Here is an 18,747-nt window from a genome sequence, read left to right on the forward strand (position 1 = left end):
ATCCAGAGATGATAGTAAATAGAAACTGAAAACATGGTCTTACCCAGGGAGAGAATAAAGTATGCACACAACTAAGAAGCAAATCTATAGAAGTCCTCAGGGGAACAAAATCTTCAAGAGGGGAGAACTCCCGCTGGAATTGGACAACAGAGCCAGAGAGCAACAGCCTGCCAACAGGATCTTGCTTAATGCATATCACTAACTAGACTATTAAAAAGTGAACACCCAAAAGTCAATGTTGCCATTCCCCGAATCTGAGTTTTCAGGAGGACCCTTCCAAAGAGATTCGCTACCAAGATTAAATCACCATTTTCCAAGTACTCTTCCCCAATATCTGCTTGTCAAAATAGGATAAGCAACACCAAATAAACTGGAAAAGAAACAGACTTCACTTATGAAGCTGAAAATTCCTGCAAGCTGAACTTAGTTATCTTACCGGAGGCACAAGTTATTAACATGATTCCTGGTTCCTGTGGAGAACATTTTTCACTCAATATCTCTATCCTCGAATGCTAGGCAAAAGACCCCCAAAGTCTCTTGATCCCAACACAGGAAACTCTCCCGCCCCAATGTATAGCCTATCCCAGTGTTCTGCCTTAGATGCCCTGACAAATCCAGGCCAAGGAGACTACAAGGTGGCGGGGAGATACTACAGGGCAGGCAGGAAGGCTGGGGTGGGCCCCAACGGAGAAGTCCATGGCCACCAGCTCTGCAGAGAACAGGCTGAGAAGGTGAGGTTGGGGTGAGATCTGGTCAAAAAAGCAGGAAGGGACTGACAGGTGCACATCCCCCTCACCATTCAGGACACCACAGGAAGATTACAATTGGCTTTCTTTACAGAGAGCGAGAAACAAGGCTCCCAGAGTGATGCTGAGCGGTTTTCTGGGAAGCACGAGGACTGACTCTGAAGGAAGCAGAATGGCAAGAGAAAAGACCCTGAGAACAGGTTTTGGTGAAGATTCCCCCAGTACACGTGACCTCTTACGTCCTTCCCAGCACCAAGACTGGTGGGACCATCACACCTGTTCAAGGATGTTTCCCTGTTTTCCGCTTGGACAGCGATAGAGAGCCCACCGGGTAGGAGTGGTAGCAGAACTGAGGAGGAAAAGACTGAATAGGGGGATCTGACCCAGCAGGAAACCTGATCAGGAGGGGAAGAGGCTGAATCCAGGAAGGGGCTAGCAAGGTAAGTACGCGCTCTGGTAGAATGAGACTTAGTGGAAGAGAGACTGACTGGAGAAAACTGCTGGAGAAGGGTTTTCGTCGGACTCCGCTGGGAAAAGGCCGGTTTAGAGAGGAAAGACTGGCTTGGAGGCAACCCTGAGCGCCTGGCTCAGGAAGGTGACTCTGCCTGTCCCGAGGGCGAGCCTCGAGTGGGACAAGGGCTGACCCGAGGATGAGGCTGATCCGCGAGAGCTCAACAGGAGCTCACCTGGGTGCTTCTGGCCTGGAAGGAGGAAACTTCCTGGGTGGGTGAAGCAGAACTGGAGTGAGAGGAGCGGGCACACACCAAGCGGGTCGGGGGGCACGGCGGGGTCGGGAGGAGAGGGCGCCGCGTGGGGCGGGGCTGCGGCGCCGACCGGCCGGGGCGGGGTCGCGGCTGCCGCGGCTGAGCTACCGTCTCGGGATGGCGTCCTCCCCCAGTCACACTCACACTCTCTCTCTCTCACACACACACACACACACACACACACACACACACACACACACACACTCTCACACGCGCGCGCGCTCGCTCTCAGTATCGGCCGCCCCGCCAGGGGCAGAGAGAAACTGCCCAGGTCGGTGAACCATAGGACGGTGGGGGAGGGGGCCGGGGACACCGGCCGTCCGAGCCAGGCGGACTGGCGGGTGGCGTTACCTGTGTCAGAGAGAGCTGGGCCGCCGCAGCCATGGTGTTTCCATCATGCACGGGAGGGGAAGGAAGGACTGGCTGACGGGGGCTCGGGGCGGGGAAGAGGCGGAGGGAGCAGCCGGAGGCGAGGCCCGGGCGGGCAGGCGGGCGGGCGTCTCCCCTAACTTCGACAACTTCCCTCCTCTCGCCCGCCCCGCCCCGCCTGGCCCCGCCTGGCCCCGCCTGGCCCCGCCTGGCCCCGCCCTCTGGGCGCAGGCCGCGGCGGCGCCCAAATCCTGGCGCCGGAGTTTTTGTCGCCGGACTGGATCCTGCCGCTGGGGCCGCCTGAGAGAACCCGGCGCGGAGATGAAATTAAGCACGAGCTGTGGAGGCAGAGACAACTCCAGATTGTCCTGGGAACTTTAATCAAGTCACCTACCCACTCTAAGCTTCTAATTCGGAAGAATGGGGGAAATTATACCCAAAGTCCAAGTTGCTTGTGAGGACTAAATGAGATAACGATAGGAAATAATAGCGGTGCTTTACATATGCCAGAATCTGTGCTGGATGCTTTATTTTTAAATTGTATAAGTGAAGGAACCGAGACATAAATAAGTTGTTCAAATGAGGAAACTGAAACACAAATATGTGTCATACATAAGGTCATAAAGCTGATTAGATAGCTGGTGGATTAGCATCCAGGTCAGACTCCAATACTTTTCACTTTAACCATTGGCTATTAGGAGGTCATATCGAAAGAGAAGACTCTTAAATGAAAATCTAGGTGGGAAGGGGAAAGAATACTCTCCTAGCCCACTTGCTGCCTACCATATTCAGACTGTTCAATGAAAGAGCTCAGGGGCCTGCACCACTCCAACTCCTCCCTTAAGTCCACATGGCAAACCCCTCCTGCTTTCTCAAGACACAACTCAAGTATCACCTTTGCAAAACATCTCCTGACCTCCCAAGTCAGAGTTACACACTCTTCTTTTTAACATTTCTTCTCTACCTTATGAAGTCATCATCACTCTAATGACTTTACATCTGTCTACCCACTAGACTGAGAGCTCCTCAATGGCAGGGACTGTTTCTTATATATTTCTATATCCTCAGACACTAGAATGCGTTATGTACTCAGTAAAAGGCCTTAGTTCCTGCCAAGTTAAACATAACACAGCCTACACTTTCTCATGCTGCCGATCAGTTACTTGAAATCCTCATCCTTAAAGGCTTGGCTTATATGCCACCTACTTCAAGAAACCTTCTAGGAAATCCCACCCCACCTCTTAGTTGCTCTGATATGATCCTTACACTCTGCCTTGTTTTTAAGAGTTAGTTGAGGGCTTTTCTATACCCCCACTAGATTGTAAAATCCATCAGAATAGAGGGCTGACTCACAACTACACCCCTCTCACAATCTGGCCTAGCACAGAGTAGGCCTTAATAAATGTCTTTGCCTGGAATGGGTCTTCCTTTCTCAGTCATGGTGGCTTCCCACAGCAACAAACCATAACTCTATCAGGCCCACACCCCTGTTAGCATTCTTGTAGTAGTCCCCGTTTGACACACAGGAGGGCCAACTGAACAAGGCCAAGGATGGAGTTAGCCCCATGTAAGGTTTTAGACCTTTACCACCACAGGCAAACCATCCCAGAAATGCCTTCAGAAATTCCTGACTGTACTCAGACCCCATTTTTACAAGGTCCAGCCAACAAAGAGCCAGCCATGCAGGTCTGGTGAGCAACAACTTACTCAAGAGAGTCTCCTTTGGCCTCTTTTTGCTGTTATTCTTTTTAACTTAAGGGAGAAGGGAAAATAATGTTTTAAATTACTCCTTTTCCACCTGGTACATTTATCAGCTATAACTACCACTGGTGTTTCTACTTTAATTTTCTAATTTATATTATCACTTTTGAACTTAACAACTATGAAAAGTAGTAATCATCATACCCACTTTACTGATGAGGTAACTGAAGGTCATAGACATTAAGTGGTTATACAGCCAATAACCAGCCAATAACAGCCAAGGTTATACAGCCAATAACCAAAGCAGTATACCATAGTGGAATAAACAGGGCTTGGACATCAGAAACATCCAGGTTCCAATCCTGTCTCAACTATTTAATACTTGTACAACCTTAGGGTTATTGTGAGGATGAATGAGATAACATGTATGGAAATACCTAAAGATGTAGATACATGGATTTAGTTAAGAAATCTTAAAGTCATGGAATAAATTGCTACTGGGAGTACAAATTCGCTTGCTGTTCAAGGAAACTCCTCCAAACCATATTAGAGCAGGTTTGGGCCTTGGTTAAAATAATAATAACGATAATCAGACCCCTAAGCAAGGGAAGACTACTTGTATGGGAATTGCCCCAGGCTCCCTTCCAGACCACCAATAATTTGTATTGGCTACCTTCTTTGCTCATTGGTTCTGGTTTAAATTAAAAACTTGACATAGTGGGGGATGGGAGTGATGGTCTAAACTCTGGAAAAGGCCTAGAACTTCCAGGACTGGATGTTTTTTTAGATGACACACCAATGAGAGTTTGCAAATTCGTGTCCCAGATCTCATCAAAGCACTGGGTCATATCCCAGATCTATTTTAGGAGGGTAAAATGTAGCTAATGGAAGATATGTTATGATCTAATTCATTGTAAAAAGAATGAGCTTCATGGAGCAGACAAAAAGAACTTATCTGATTTTTGTAGGGCAACTTAATGTCTCTGGGTCTGTAAGCTTCATATTCTTCATGTGTGCATTGGAGGTAATAATACCTACCTTGTAGGGATGGTATAAGGACTAGAAATCATGCATAAATGTCTTATCAAAGAGCCTGGCCTGAAATGGGTGTTCAGTAAGTGGCAGTATTAATATAAGGATACCCTTTTTTTTTGATGTGGACCATTTTTAAAGTCTTTATTGAATTTGTTACAGTATTGCTTCTGTTTTTTTTATGTTTTGGTTTTTTGGCCACGAGGCATGTGGAATCTTAGCTCCTCTACCAGGGATTGAACCCACACCCTCTGTGGTGAAGTCTTAACCACTGGACCACCAGGGAAGTCCCTATAAGGATACCATTCTTCAACATCACCATTTAACTCTCTACCTGTCAAACAACCCTCCAATTACTAAGTCAGTTTTGCAGATACATTAACTATTAGAAAGGAGTGCTTTGAACAGCTGACACATATATCCCTGTCATTGTTTCCCTAGGTAAAGTTGTGTGCGATGACTTACTTCTGCATACTGATAGCCAACAATTGCTGCTCTCATGTACATTATTTCATTTAATCCTCACTGTAGGGGTTATTATTAATTTTATTTTACAGAAGAGGAATTTGTCCAAATTCATAGTGACAAGGCTAGGAATTATACATAGGTGTTCTGATTCAAATGTGCTTTTTACTAGGGCATATTGCTGGTGTCCTGCAGACATTGATCACTCCCAAGAAGACTTCATAATACGGAGCTTTTGACCATGGAAACCTGAAGATGAGGCTATGGATTTATAGTAATCCTAAACCCAAGATGATCTTGAAGAAGAGAACTTAGATCATGAACAGCTTTGTCATCAGCCTATCTTTCCATCTTTCTATCCTACTCTAACTCCACAGCCCCTCCCCAATCCATCCTTAAGAGAAACCACAGCTACTTTTATTTATTTTCCAACTTTGGGAGGTGACTGTCATATCAGCTCTTCATGAACACTGCATGTCTGTGACGTCAGCTTTTAGAAATGCAGGCTGATTGATCGAAACTATGGGGGGAAAAAACCTGTGAGGAGCCCTCTGAGTATACAAAGAACCAGTTTATTGGCATGAGACTTTGAGATAGCCCTTCTATATAAATAGTGCTAAGCTACAAAAACAGAAAAAAAATTATACTACAATTGTAACGGTAATCTGGAGGTCATGCTTCCAAGCTGCTGGTTTCATAAATATAGCCCATTATTGTTCATGTTTGCCCAGGGCAGAAAAAATATGTGAGGCTGCACAATAACAACAATTGTGCTACACAAATAACTGTCGCTGTGCCAGGGACTGGAAAGAACAAGCAGTAAGAGATTTTTAAATGCCACACACACCCAGGGTGTGATAGCACATTTCAAAATTGTCGTCATTGCTAATTTTTCAGGGCAAGGGGGTGTCCTGGGAAGAGCCTGAATTTAGAACTGGGAAGACCCAGCTTAGTCCAACTTCCTTATTTTGTGGCCTTGGACAAGTCAAAGAACTATACCAAGCCATGGTTTCCTCTCCTTTAAATTGAAGGTAATACTAGCACCTACCCGATAGTGCTATTATGATGATTAAATGAGGTTTCACGTGAAAGCAGTTAGCCTGATACCTGGCACACAGCAGACACTATATAAGCGTTAGCTCCTACTGGAGAATATTTAGGATTTCAGAAGCCAGAAACAAAATAGAAATCATTTTTAAAGATCTTCAGTGAGACCCTTAAAGGAACCTGAATACTGAAAAAAAAAAAAGGCCTACCTTAAAGTTTTTTTGAATAAAATTTATTCATTTATTAGTAATGTTTATTGAGTTCTGTAGAGTAAGGGAGATTATTACATTTATGTCCCGAAAGTTCCACTGGCTTGTAGCAAGCAAACAAATACAGTTTTACACTTGTCCTATTTCCTTCCTTTTTCTTTCTTTTCTCTTTTTTTTTCTTTTTCCTTATGAAGGGTCCCAGAAGCTATACGAAACAAAAAGAACACCATGGGAAAGAAAATATTTACACTCAAGGCTGCAGGTCCTTTCATCTGAAGATTTCAAAGAATTGTCTCCATAACTAATTACAAGTCCTGCTTTAACATGGGGGAATGCTGAGACACCATCAAATTAAGAAGCTTGCCCTAAATCACAAGGCAAGTCTGCAGATGGGCTACAGACAGAACAAAGCTGTCCTGTTTGCCAGCCTTGGGCTCTAAAGTAGGACACATGAAGGTCAACAGAGGCTTCAATTAATGAGGAGAAAAGTTTGGGGAATTCTGATTCTGTACCTTTGAATTATTGCAGTGACAAGAACATGGGCTTTAGAGTAAAATTTGATTTCAAGTCTCAGCTCAGCCCATTACTAAATATGTAACCTCAGTGAAATCATAAATTAAGTCTTAGTTTCCTTCTCTGTAAAATGGGGATATTAACTCCTACTTCTAAGGTTTGGGGTAAGTTAAATGATGCAACTTTTGTGAAAGACCTAGCACAGTGTCCTGCTCTTAGAAGGTTCATGTACATGGAGAAAGCTAAGATACCCCACATGAACACATAATGACAAATAGACAACTGTTTCAGTCAAAGATTTTCTAAGCCACAATCACAGTTGTGTCTCAGTGTAAAACGATGACTGTGTATTGAACATCTCATAACACAAATAGAGGATGCCTTGTTCAGGCCTTCATTGCTTTTCTTCCTTGATTCTGTGCTTTCTTTCATAGCCCACATCCAAACTATCAGCAAGTTTTGCTAGCTCAACCTCCAGTATATATCTAAAATTCCAATTCTATTTTCAAAATATATTCCAGATCTGACCATCTCTCAGTATCTTCACTGCCACCATCACCTTTTTCCTAGACCACTGCTAGAGCTCCTTAACTAATCTCCCCAATTTCATGTTTGCACCTACGTCTGTTATCCTTATACTAGACAGAGTGATCTTATTAAAATGTTCATTAGATCTTATCAATTCCCTGTTTAAAACCCTCCAGGGACTTCTCATCAAACCCCTGACCATTGACCTACAACAGAGCCAGGTCTTTCCAGGTGAAGTATGTGTCAACAAAGCACAGAAGAACAAGTATGTTCTGGGCATGTTGAGATGTTTGGTGGGATGGAGCATGGTGGGGATGGGAGAGGGAGGAACTAGCAGAGGAAGATTGGAGGAGGGAATTTTAGGAAATACCCAGAGGGAACCATGGCTGGGCCAGAAGAGGCTTAGAGAAATGCATCTGTCTGAAGATTCTCAGAGATGCAAAATCACCACTGGAAGCAAATGGGACAATTAGTGTTTTGTGTTGATAGTATTTTCAAATCTAGTGGCCTTGATTTTTTAAAAGCACAATCAGGAACCTATTTTATCATTCCAAAAGGAAGTCAAGTTTATAGGCCAGGAACCCTAACATCAGGACAGTGGTTAGGAGGATGGGCTTTGTAATCAGACAAATCTGATATTGAATCAGGGTCTCCACTTAAGCTATAATACCATGGACAAGTTATGTAAAGTCTTCGAGCCTCAGTTTTATGCAAACTATATCAGAGTGATTAAGAAAATTAAATAGTTGATGCTTATAAAGCACGTTGCACAGTGTCTGGCACATGGGAATGGGAATAAGTGCCCTACAAATGGGGACTATCACATTATGGTTATGACAATGATGATTAAGGATTTGGTTATCTTTATAACAGTCCCGTGTTCATTAGTTTTACTGATAAACACTGTGTCTCACCCCTAACAGAGATCTGAAGTAAATCTGTCAAATTTTAAAAATCTGAGGAGACTGTCCCAATTCACAGCAACATTTGGTACTAAGAGACAAAAAAGGGCACATACTTGCACTGGAGACACTATCCACTCTGTCCCCCAGTCCAGAAAATCAAAATATGTAAATAGAATGGTAGCATCATATTTGCATTTAACTGTATATAAATGTAATTATACACCCTCGGTGCTCAGTGTTCAAGAGGGTTTTTTGTTGTTATTTTCAATATTGTCTCTATATGCAAGTCAAAGATTTCAGCTGATGTTCAACCAAAGAAGAAGTATAAGACTTGTAACTGAAAACTACAAAAACATCATTGAAAGAAATTAAAGAAGACCTAAATAAATGGAAACACTTCTCAAGTTCATGGATTAGAAAATTTAAGATGTCAGTACTCCCTAAACTGATCTACAGATTCAAGGCAAGTCCTATCAGAATCCCACCTAATTTCTTTGCAGAAACTAACAATTCTAAAATTTCTATGGAATTGCAAGGGACTAAATCTTGAAAATGAAGAATAGAGTTGGAAGACTCATAGTTCCTGATTTCAAACTTACCATTAAAGTACAGTAATCAAGTTAGTGTGGTACTGGCATAAGGGGAGACATATAAATCAATGGAATAGAATTGAGACTTCAAAAATAAGCCTGTACATTTATGGTCCGTTGATTTTCCACAGGATTGCCAACACAATTCAAGTTGGGGAAGAATAGTCTTTTCAACAAATGGTGCTGGGACAACTGGATGTCCACACGTAAAAGAATGAAGTTAAGGAATTCCCTGGCGATTCAGTGGTTAGGACTCTGTGCTTCCACTGCAGGGGGCAGGAGTTTGATCCCTGGAACTAAGATCCCTCATGCTACGCAGCACAACCAAAAAAAAAAAAAAAAAGAATAAATAAATAAATAAAACCACAAACAAACAAACAAAAAGAATGAAGTTAGGCTTCCTCCTCATACCATATACAAAAACCAACTCAAAATAGATCATTGATGCAAATGTAAGACTATAAAACTCTAAGAAGAAAAAAATAGATGCAAATCTTCATGACTTTGAATTAGGCAATGATTTCTTAGATGTAACACCAAAAGCATAAGCAGCAAAAGGAAAATAGGTAAATTGAATTTCATCAAAATTTAAAACTTTTGTGTTTCAAAGAACACCATCAAGAAAGTGAAAAGACAATCCAAGGAATGGGAGAAAATATTTGCAAATCATATACCTGATAAGTGGACTATCCAGAATATACGAAGAACTCTTACAACTCAGCCAATTAAAAATGGGTAAAAGATTTGAGGCAATATTTCTCCAAAGAATATATACAAATGGCCAAAAAGTACACAAAAAGATGCTCAACATCATTAGTCATTTGGGAAATACAAATCAAAACCACAATGAAATACTGCTTCACACCACTAAAATGGCTATAATTTTTAAAATGCACAGTAACAACTGTATATCCACATGCAAAATAGTGATGTCGTTGAGATTGTTGCAATATTCAGTGTTGGTAAGGATGTGGAGAAATTGGATCCCTCATACATTGCTGGTGGATGTGTAAAATGGTACAGCCACTTTGGAAAACAATTTGTCACTTCCTCAAAGAGTAAAACATAGAGTTACCATAGGCCCCAACAATTCTATTCCTAGGTATATAGGAATTAAAACATAATTAAACATAATTAAAAATGTAGTCACATAAAAACTTGTATATGAATGTTCCTAGTGGCATTATTCATAATAGCCAAAGATGGAAACAACCCAAATGTTCATCACTGATGAATAGATAAATACATGTGGTATAACCATACAATGGAGTATTATTATTCAGCAATAAAAAAGAACGAAGTACTGATACATGCTGCAACATGGATGAACACTGAAGGAAGGGAAAGAAGCCAGACACAAAAAACCACATATTGTATGATTCCATTTCTATGAAATGTCCAAAAAAGGCAAATCCGTGGAGACAGAAAGTAGATTAGCAGTTGCCAGGAGCTGGGGGAAGGGGAAAAGGAGAGTGACTGCTAATGGGTACAGGGTTTCTTTTTGGAGTGACGAAAATGTCCTGTAATTAGATAATGGTATGGTCGTGCAACTCTGTGGGTACAGTAAAAACCACTTAACTGTACACACACACACACACACACACACACACACACACACGTCACTCTGGCTCTGTGTAAAGGATGGAACAGTGAGGGGCTTCCCTGGTGGTCCAGTGGTAAAGAATCCACCTTACAGTGCAGTGGACGATCCCCTGGTTCGATCCCTGTCAGGGAACTAAGATCCCACATGCCTTGGGGCGACTAAGCCCGTGCACCACAATTACTGAGCTCGTGCTCCTCAGCTAGAGCCCATGTGCTGCAAACTACAGAGCCCACGTGACCTGGAGCCTGCGCGCCTCAACTAGAGAGAAGCCCGGGCACCACAACACAGAGCCCTCGCACCTCAACGAAAGATCCCACATGCCTCAACGAAGATATCCTGCGTGCTGCAACTAAGACCCGACGAAGCCAAAAATAAATAAATTAATTAAACAAAAAAAAGGATGGAGCAGTGGGGTCAAGGATGGAGGCTTTAGAGATCCTGGTAAGAGTTATTGGAGCGAGGCAGAGGCAGTGGTGATAGACTTAAGAAGACTGATTGCAGGGATATAGAGAAGGCAGTATACCACAGTGGTTAAAGTTGTGGGCTTTAAAGGAAAACACACCTTAATTCCAACCTCAGCTCTGCCACTTATGAGTTGTGTGATTTAAGGTTAGTTCCTTAACCTATCTGAACCTCAGTTCCCTCATTTATAAAATAGAGGAGATAAAAATAGATCTACCTTGTACGGTTATCATTTGTTCATTTATTTTAAAAATAGTTATTGAGTCTACTATGTGCTAGGCACTGTTCTAGGTACTGAGGATACAACGGTAAACAAAACAAACAAAACTCTGCCTTTATGCAGCTTATATTTCAATGGCGGAAGAGTGACAATTATATAAACTATATATAAAATTATAAATAAATAAATAATATATATTTATAAATATAATTTATAAATCATATATTTTCTCCTTATTTACTTATGATTGTATACATATGTACATACATATGAATATGTATATATATAATCATAAGTTGGTAGGAGAAAAATATATTAGTGAAGGAAGAAAGATAGATGGGAGCTTATATGAGCTTATATGGGAGAGGTTGAGAGTCTACTAAGGGTGGTCAGAAAAGTCCTCATGGATAAGGAAACATTTGAGAAAAGACTTAAAGTAAGAGAGTGACCAAGAGTATATCTAGGATGGGTGGCCATCAAGGTAAAAAGAACAGCAGATGCAAGTGTGGTAGCTAGAAGGGGATATGGAGTCAGGAGAGATTTTGTTTTTTAAGGTAAGAAATAACAGAGCACTTTTTTAAGCTGATGTGATGATCCTTTGGAAAGTGAAGTATTAATTATGTAGGTAAGAGAGAGGATTGCTGGAGCAGAGGGGAAAGGATTGATTTTTAGAGTACCAAAGAGAGGACTGGGTATGCAGGCATGGATGCAGGTAGGTGAGCTATCTGCTGAGAGGGAAAAGAAAGCAGAAGGTGTTGGAAGTTTGAGTAAAGAAAAGGTATGAAATAATCATTTAGGGAAAGTGGATGGACTTTTAAAATAAAATGATTCCCAGATAGCACTAACGGCCCACGTGAGGTTAGTGGTGATGAATTTTAAGAGTCCAGTTGATATAGTTGTGGGTTTTTCTTCATCCACTTTCCCAAAGGTGGAGAGTAAGTGAAGAGTTAGATTGTCCAGGGTAGGGATTTTGTGAAGCAAAATAACAAAGCAAGACGGGGCAGGAGAGGAGAGGACATATCAAGGGAGTGATGATAACATTGGACCTTGGAAGTGAAGTGTATAAAAAGAGAAGTGAGAGGACATGAAATGGGTAAGGAATGGTGAATAGGTGTTAGGATCACTAGATTGTAGGGCCAAGGGGGGAACCAAAGAACAGTTGGAGTGAGTGAGCTGGAAAGACAGGAGAGGTATAGAAAGATAAGAAAGATTATTGGCAGATTATTAATGAATGGAAACAATCCCTAAAATAATAGTAGTAGGGCTTCCCTGGTGGCACAGTGGTTAAGAATCCGCCTGCCAATTCAGGGGACACGGGCTCGAGCACTGGTCCGGGAAGATCCCACATGCCACGGAGCAACTAAGCCTGTGCGCCACAACTACTGAGCCTGTCCTCTAGATCCTGTAAGCCACAACTACTGAGCCCGCGTGCCACAACTACTGAAGCCCACATGCCTAGAGCCCATGCTCTGCAACAAGAGAAGCCACCGCAATAAGAAGCCCATGCACCGCAACAAAGAGTAGCCCCCACTCGCCGCAACTGGAGAAAGCCACGCACAGCAACAAAGAGCCAAAGCAGCCAAAAGTAAACAAATAAAATAAATAAAATTTAAAAAAATAGTAGTAGTAAGACCTCAAAGTGCTCACTATGTAGTGGGGAAGACAAGGCAGAATGAAATGAATGCTAAAGACAGGCACATGCAATGGCTGTAGCCAAAAAGAATCTTCAAGTAAGTGTGAGGGTCAGATAAAGGAACGCAGGCAAAGAAGGTGGCATTTGAGATGAGCCTCAAAATGGAGCAAGTATAGAGCATAGCCTGATATATCATAGCAGTTGTACCATGGCAGCGCGTGTTCAGGAAACAATGGCTGGAGCACGGGGTGGGAGCTAAAATGCCAGGCTAATGCCTGAACATTTTATGTAGGTAATAGTGACATTAGGTGCCTTCTATGTAACTGAGTCTACTTATTAGCGTGATATGAAGTCATATTGCTTTCTGTATTTTGATCAGTCTAAAGTCTTTCTTTTCCTTTATGTACTTAGGTCATATTTAGAGTTTTTGCATTTCACTAGGATTTTCTGATTGTCCTTTTAAGATCACTTCCCCTCAAATGCACTGATACGGCTGTTTCTTTCCAAACAATGGACTGCCACATGCCCATTCACTTTCTTTCCAATAGCCTTCCACTCCACCCCCCAATGTTGGTAGGGAAGCCTGACATGTGATCCCTTATGGGTCTGAAGCTCCTGTGAGAGAGGTGTGGGAAATAGGCTGGATATGATCAGAATTATGCTGTCCAGAGCATTAGGACCGGTTGCAGCAGATAAGAGTGGAAGGCAAATAGTCATATTCTCCCAAGGTTGAGGAAGACGGAAGGGACACGGTCTCGCAACTGAGGTGTCACAATTTTTTCAGGAACTCAGTATCAATATCAATGATGGGGTCAGTCTCTTTGCAAGCTGTATTTATGATGTCATTTGAAGATATCACAACCTCTGTCTTCACAGACTAACCAGATAAATGTTGAAACCATTACCTTCTCTGTCATTGTAGCTTTGGCCAAGTCCTTCCCCTCCTCTGGACCCAAGGTGCTATCTTTAAAAAAGGGGCTGCAGTCATCTTTCTCTAGGGTCCCTTCCAAGTGTGACATGCTCTAAATTTTCTGTTATCATTTATTCTTTATTAAATTTATGTGACAGGCATTTTTCCAAGCATGAGACCCTCTCACCACTTCACTCCGCCTGCCAAACTCCTGTTATGAATTATGTTGGGCTTTTCTTCTGTAAAACATTTGCGAAAAGTTGTGCATTACAGATGTAGAGAATGGACTTGAGGACACGGGGAGGGGAAAGGGTAAGCTGGGACGAAGTGAGAGAGTGGCATGGACATATATACACTAAAAAATGTAAAAGAGATAGCTAGTGGAAAGCAGCTGCATAGCACAGGGAGATCAGCTCTGTGCTTTGTGACCATCTAGCGGGTGGGACAGGGAGGGTGGGAGGGTGGGAAGGAGACACAGGAGGGAGGGGATATGGGGATATTTGTATACATATAGCTGATTCACTTTGTTATACAGCAGAAACTAACACACCATTGTAAAACAATTATATTCCAATAAAGATGTTTAAAAAAAAAAAAGAAAAGTGCGTTAGAAGGAGGTTTATTTCATGTAACACATTTGAGAGAAAATCATGTAAAGGGCTTTGTTTTGTTCCAGCAGCTGAAACAATAAAACCACCACAATGACATGCAACATCATTTTGTACTGCCCTCCAGTGGTGGCCCAAATGTCTTTTCCTGGTTGAAGTTTAAGGAATAAAATGTGTTTTCAGAGGAGCTCACATTATCTAAAGGTAGGAGAGTCTTAGAGGGCCTGAGGAAAGGGTATATCATCAAATCTCTCTTCTTAAAAAGGAGGAATTGAGGCCCACCATTGTTCTCATCACCATGCAAACCTATTCTAGTTTCTCCCGTCTTTGAAGAGATATTTTACAACCCTGACTCTGGGTCTACTTCTCTGCTCCCCTTCACAGCCAAATTTCTCAAAAGGGTTATCTACATACTGTTTCTACTTACTCATCTCCAATTTATTTTTAAACTTTTTACTCTAAAATAATTCCTAACTTTCAGAAGAGTTGTAAAAATATTACAAAGAATTCCCATGTACTCTTTATCCAGGGGCACCAAAAGTTAGTATTTTGCCACAGTCTCTTTATCTGTGTGTGTGTATATGTGTACACATGCACACATAAATATATAGCTGTATGTGAGTGTGGTCAGGGGTAGTTCTGAACCATTTGAATTGTAGCCTTTACCCCTAATACCCTAAATACTTCAGTGTGTATTTTCTAAGAACAAAGACATTCTCTTACATACCTATACACCCCTCTCCCCACCCCCACCCCTAGTATGAAGATTACATTCAGGAACTTTATCACTGATATAATCCTTATTTATAGTCCACATTCAAAGTTCACTTATTGGCCTGATAATATCCTATATAGCAGTTTTCCATCCTGTACAAGGTCTGATCCAGTGCTTGATCCCTAATCATGCATTGCATTTAACTGTCATGACTCTTTAGTTTCTTTTAATCTAAAATAGATTGTTACTTATGATACTGACTTTTTTTTAAGTACAGGCCATTGTTTTATAGAATTTCCTTCTATTTGGGTTTGTGTCCTATTTCCTTATGATGAGATTTATATTTTTCTTTTTTTGGAGTGGGCAGGAATACTACCTATGGGATAGTGTGTCACATGAGGAGAAATACGATGTTACCTGGTCCCATTATTGATCATATTCATTTTGATCAGTTGGTTAAGGTGGTATCTGCTAGGTCTTCACTGTAAAGTTATTATTTTTTTTCTATGTAAATAATGAGTAGTCTGTGGAGAGGTACGCTGAGACTATGTAAATATCCTGTTCCTCGTCAAAACTTTTGCCCAAAGGTTTCCATATTCACCGATAATTCTTGCCTGAATCAATTACTATGATAGTTGCAAAATGGTGATTCTAGGGAATTCCCTGGTGGTCTGGTGGTTAGGACTATGTACTTTCACTGCTGTGGGCTGGGTTCAATCTCTGGTCGCGGAACTAAGGTCCCACAAGCCTTGCAGCCAAAAAAAGGAAGATGGTGATTCTATAACTCCATTAGTCCATCTACATTATTTTAGTTAGCATTCTACTGTAAGCAAGATCTTTCCCTTCTCTCTTATTTATCTATATTTAATCTATATTTATTATCACCAGTAAAAAAAAAAAACCTCATGGATTCTTATTTTATTTAATAGGTTATAATCCATTATTGTCATTATTCATTTTATTGTTCAACTTGTCCTAGATTTGGCCATTGAGACCCCCTTTAAGCTGGCTTCTGTGTCCTTTTGACACATGCTCATTTTTTTTTCAGCATTTCCTTGCTTTCTGGTATAATACCATGTTCCAGGTTCATCTTGTATTTTCCCTGTCTAGACTTGGAAATCATCCCTCTCTCCAAAAGAGCACTCCTTTAGGTGGGGAATGGTATTTAGAAGCCGAGATCTGGGCACCAGATATATCCATTGCTACTGGGGAGTAACTGCTTCTAGGTCCTTTAAGTAAACAGAGCCAGGGAGGAAAGGCAGCTTAATATATAGTTCAACTATTTTTAATCATGAATTCAGTACTGGTATCTCTAATTCCAGTTCAACACCACAGAGTTCTTTCTCCAATTCCTGATTTGCATCTCCCTTTTCCCACAGTGAGAACTCTGGCTCTCAACGACATCAACGTCGTATTTTCATTTGTTCAGTGTTATGATATACACGAAATAGTTTCAGAATTGCTATATCCATTCCACTAAAGATAACATTTATTATTATTAATTTATTTATTTATTTTTGGCTGTGTTGGGTCTTTGTTGCTGCACGTGGGCTTTCTCTAGTTGCGGCGAGCAGGGGCTACTCTTTGTTGCAGTGCACGGGTTTCTCACTGCGGTAGCTTCTCTTGTTGCGGAGCACGGATTCTAGGTGCACGGGCTTCGGTAGTTGTGGCGCACGGGCTTAGCTGCTCTGCGGCATGTGGGATCTTCCTGGACCAGGGCTCAAACCTGTGTCCCCTGCATTGGCAGGCGGATTCTTAACCACTGCGCCGCCAGGGAAGTCCCTGAAAACAATCTATTAAATAGTGTTCAGTGTCTGTTTGCATTTTTATTTTGTTTTTAGACTAAGGGAATATAGTCAAAGTACTGTGTACAAAAGTAATCCAGATCCGTTTTTTATTTTCTTTCAGAATGGTTATATTACTTATTTAAATATAGTTAGGTTTATTTCTGTTTATATTCAGTTTTACGATCCCTTTCATTCTTGTTGGTTCAATTTTCTTTTTTTTTTTTTTTTTTTTTTGCGGTACACGGGCCTCTCACTGTTGTGGCCTCTCCTGTTGCGGAGCACAGGCTCCGGACGTGCAGGCTCAGCGGCCATGGCTCACGGGCCCAGCCACTCCACGACATGTGGAATCCTCCCAGACCGGGGGAAAAACCTGTGTCCCCTGCATCGGCAGGCGGACTCTCAACCACTGCGCCACCAGGGAAGCCCAATTTTCTTTTTTGAATATGTAAAAGCTAACATTGTCCAAAAGTCAGATCCATACACAAAACATATGTAGCACTTCACGAATCTGTGTGTCATCTGTATGTAGGAGTCATGCCAATTTTCTCTGTATTGTTCCAGTTTTACTATACGTGCTGTCAAAGCAAGAGCACCTCCAGTTAATTTTTCAACCTGTTGGGTGCTATTTGAAGTGTGACCCCCCAACACACACACTTCACTGAAACTGCTCTTGTCAAAGTCATCAGTGACTAATATTTTTCTATCCTTATCTTATTGGACCTTTCCACACTCTAAGCAAATCTCTCCAATAGTCTTGAAACACTCTCCTCTCTTGGTTTTTGTTCCCTTAGTCTTCTGGTTTTACTCTCTCTTCACAGGCCTCTCCTCATTATCCTTGTCTATTCAACCACCCTAAAACGTGTTATTCCTCAGGCCTCCTGGCTCCCTTCACTTCCTTCTGTGTACTCTCTTCCTAGCCAACCTCAGCCATGCCTAAGCCTTCAAATGCTGATTATGCTAATGACATCTAAATTGATATCTTCATCCCAGACCTTTCCTCTGGTTTCCAAACCTATAACGAACTGCCTAACTGACATCTGCTTGGATGTCTCACTGACATCTTCAGTGTAACAGGTCTAAAATAGAACTTCTCATTTCCCAGCCAAAACTGCTTCCCCCAGGCTCCTCCCTCACAGTAAATATCAGTTCTATCAGGTTGCTGTAGCCAGAAACCTAGGAGTCATTCTTGATTTCTCTATGCTCCTCAACCACAATGTCCAATCTATCTGCGATATATGAAAATTTTACCTCCAAAATTATGTCAAATGAGTCCAATTTTCTCGGTCTCTACTACCACCCCTTCACTCATCATCTCTCACCCAGACTCCTCATCTGCCTCATAACTGGCCTCTCTTTTATCTCCCACACATTCATTCTCCATTTAGAAGCTACCATGACCTTTTTAACAACAAAATAACAGTACAAGCTTACATTTATGAGGTGTTTATTATGTGCCAGGACTTGCTGCAAGCACTTTATATGTATTTAGTCTTTAAAACCACTCCATGAGGTAAAAACCAATTTACCTCAATTTTATAGAAAAGGAAACTGGAGCACAGAGAGGTTAAGCACTGCCCAAGATCACACAGCTGGTAAATGGTAGAACTTAGGCTTGGACCCAGAATGAATCTTTAGCCTTTGCACTTATCTACCACTTTATACTGGATCACGTTACTACCCAACCTCAAATGCTTTCACGGCCTCTCTCTACACAGGGACTAAATACCCAACTCCATTCCAAGGCCTGCTGATCTTGTGACACGCTTCCTGCTTACCCCGCCAGGCTGCTGGCTGCTTCCCTTTCCTTCATTTCCCTCCAGCAACCTGGCTTGTTTTGTTCTGTTGTTGTTTCCCAGCTTCCTTGTACATAATAAGCCTTTTCTTACTGGCAGGCATTGCACAACCCCTGCCTCAAATACTCTTCTCTCTGGCTCCTTCTC

General features: G+C 41.9%; 1 protein-coding gene and 1 non-coding gene across 3 annotated transcripts in view; both read right to left on the bottom strand.

Moving 5' to 3' along the window:
• EPS15 (epidermal growth factor receptor pathway substrate 15) overlaps positions 1-2,017 on the bottom strand; it is a 159,825-nt gene extending 157,808 nt beyond the window's left edge. Inside the window, exon 1 of one of the 2 annotated variants that reach the window (XM_060021824.1) lies at positions 1,862-2,010. In XM_060021824.1, coding sequence (XP_059877807.1) covers positions 1,862-1,894 — 33 coding nt within the window. In that variant the 5' untranslated portion in view covers positions 1,895-2,010. Of the gene's footprint in view, positions 1-1,861 lie in introns of both variants that reach the window. The other variant, XM_060021833.1, reaches the window with a different exon arrangement.
• Positions 2,018-17,291: 15,274 nt separating this feature from the next.
• Positions 17,292-17,400, bottom strand: LOC132416200 (U6 spliceosomal RNA). Its single transcript, XR_009517486.1, has one exon. It is a non-coding gene; the product is annotated as a U6 spliceosomal RNA (small nuclear RNA).
• Between the last annotated feature and the right edge of the window lie 1,347 nt (positions 17,401-18,747).

This window comes from Delphinus delphis, chromosome 1 (assembly GCF_949987515.2).
Source record: "Delphinus delphis chromosome 1, mDelDel1.2, whole genome shotgun sequence".
NCBI classification, from domain to species: domain Eukaryota; kingdom Metazoa; phylum Chordata; class Mammalia; order Artiodactyla; family Delphinidae; genus Delphinus; species Delphinus delphis.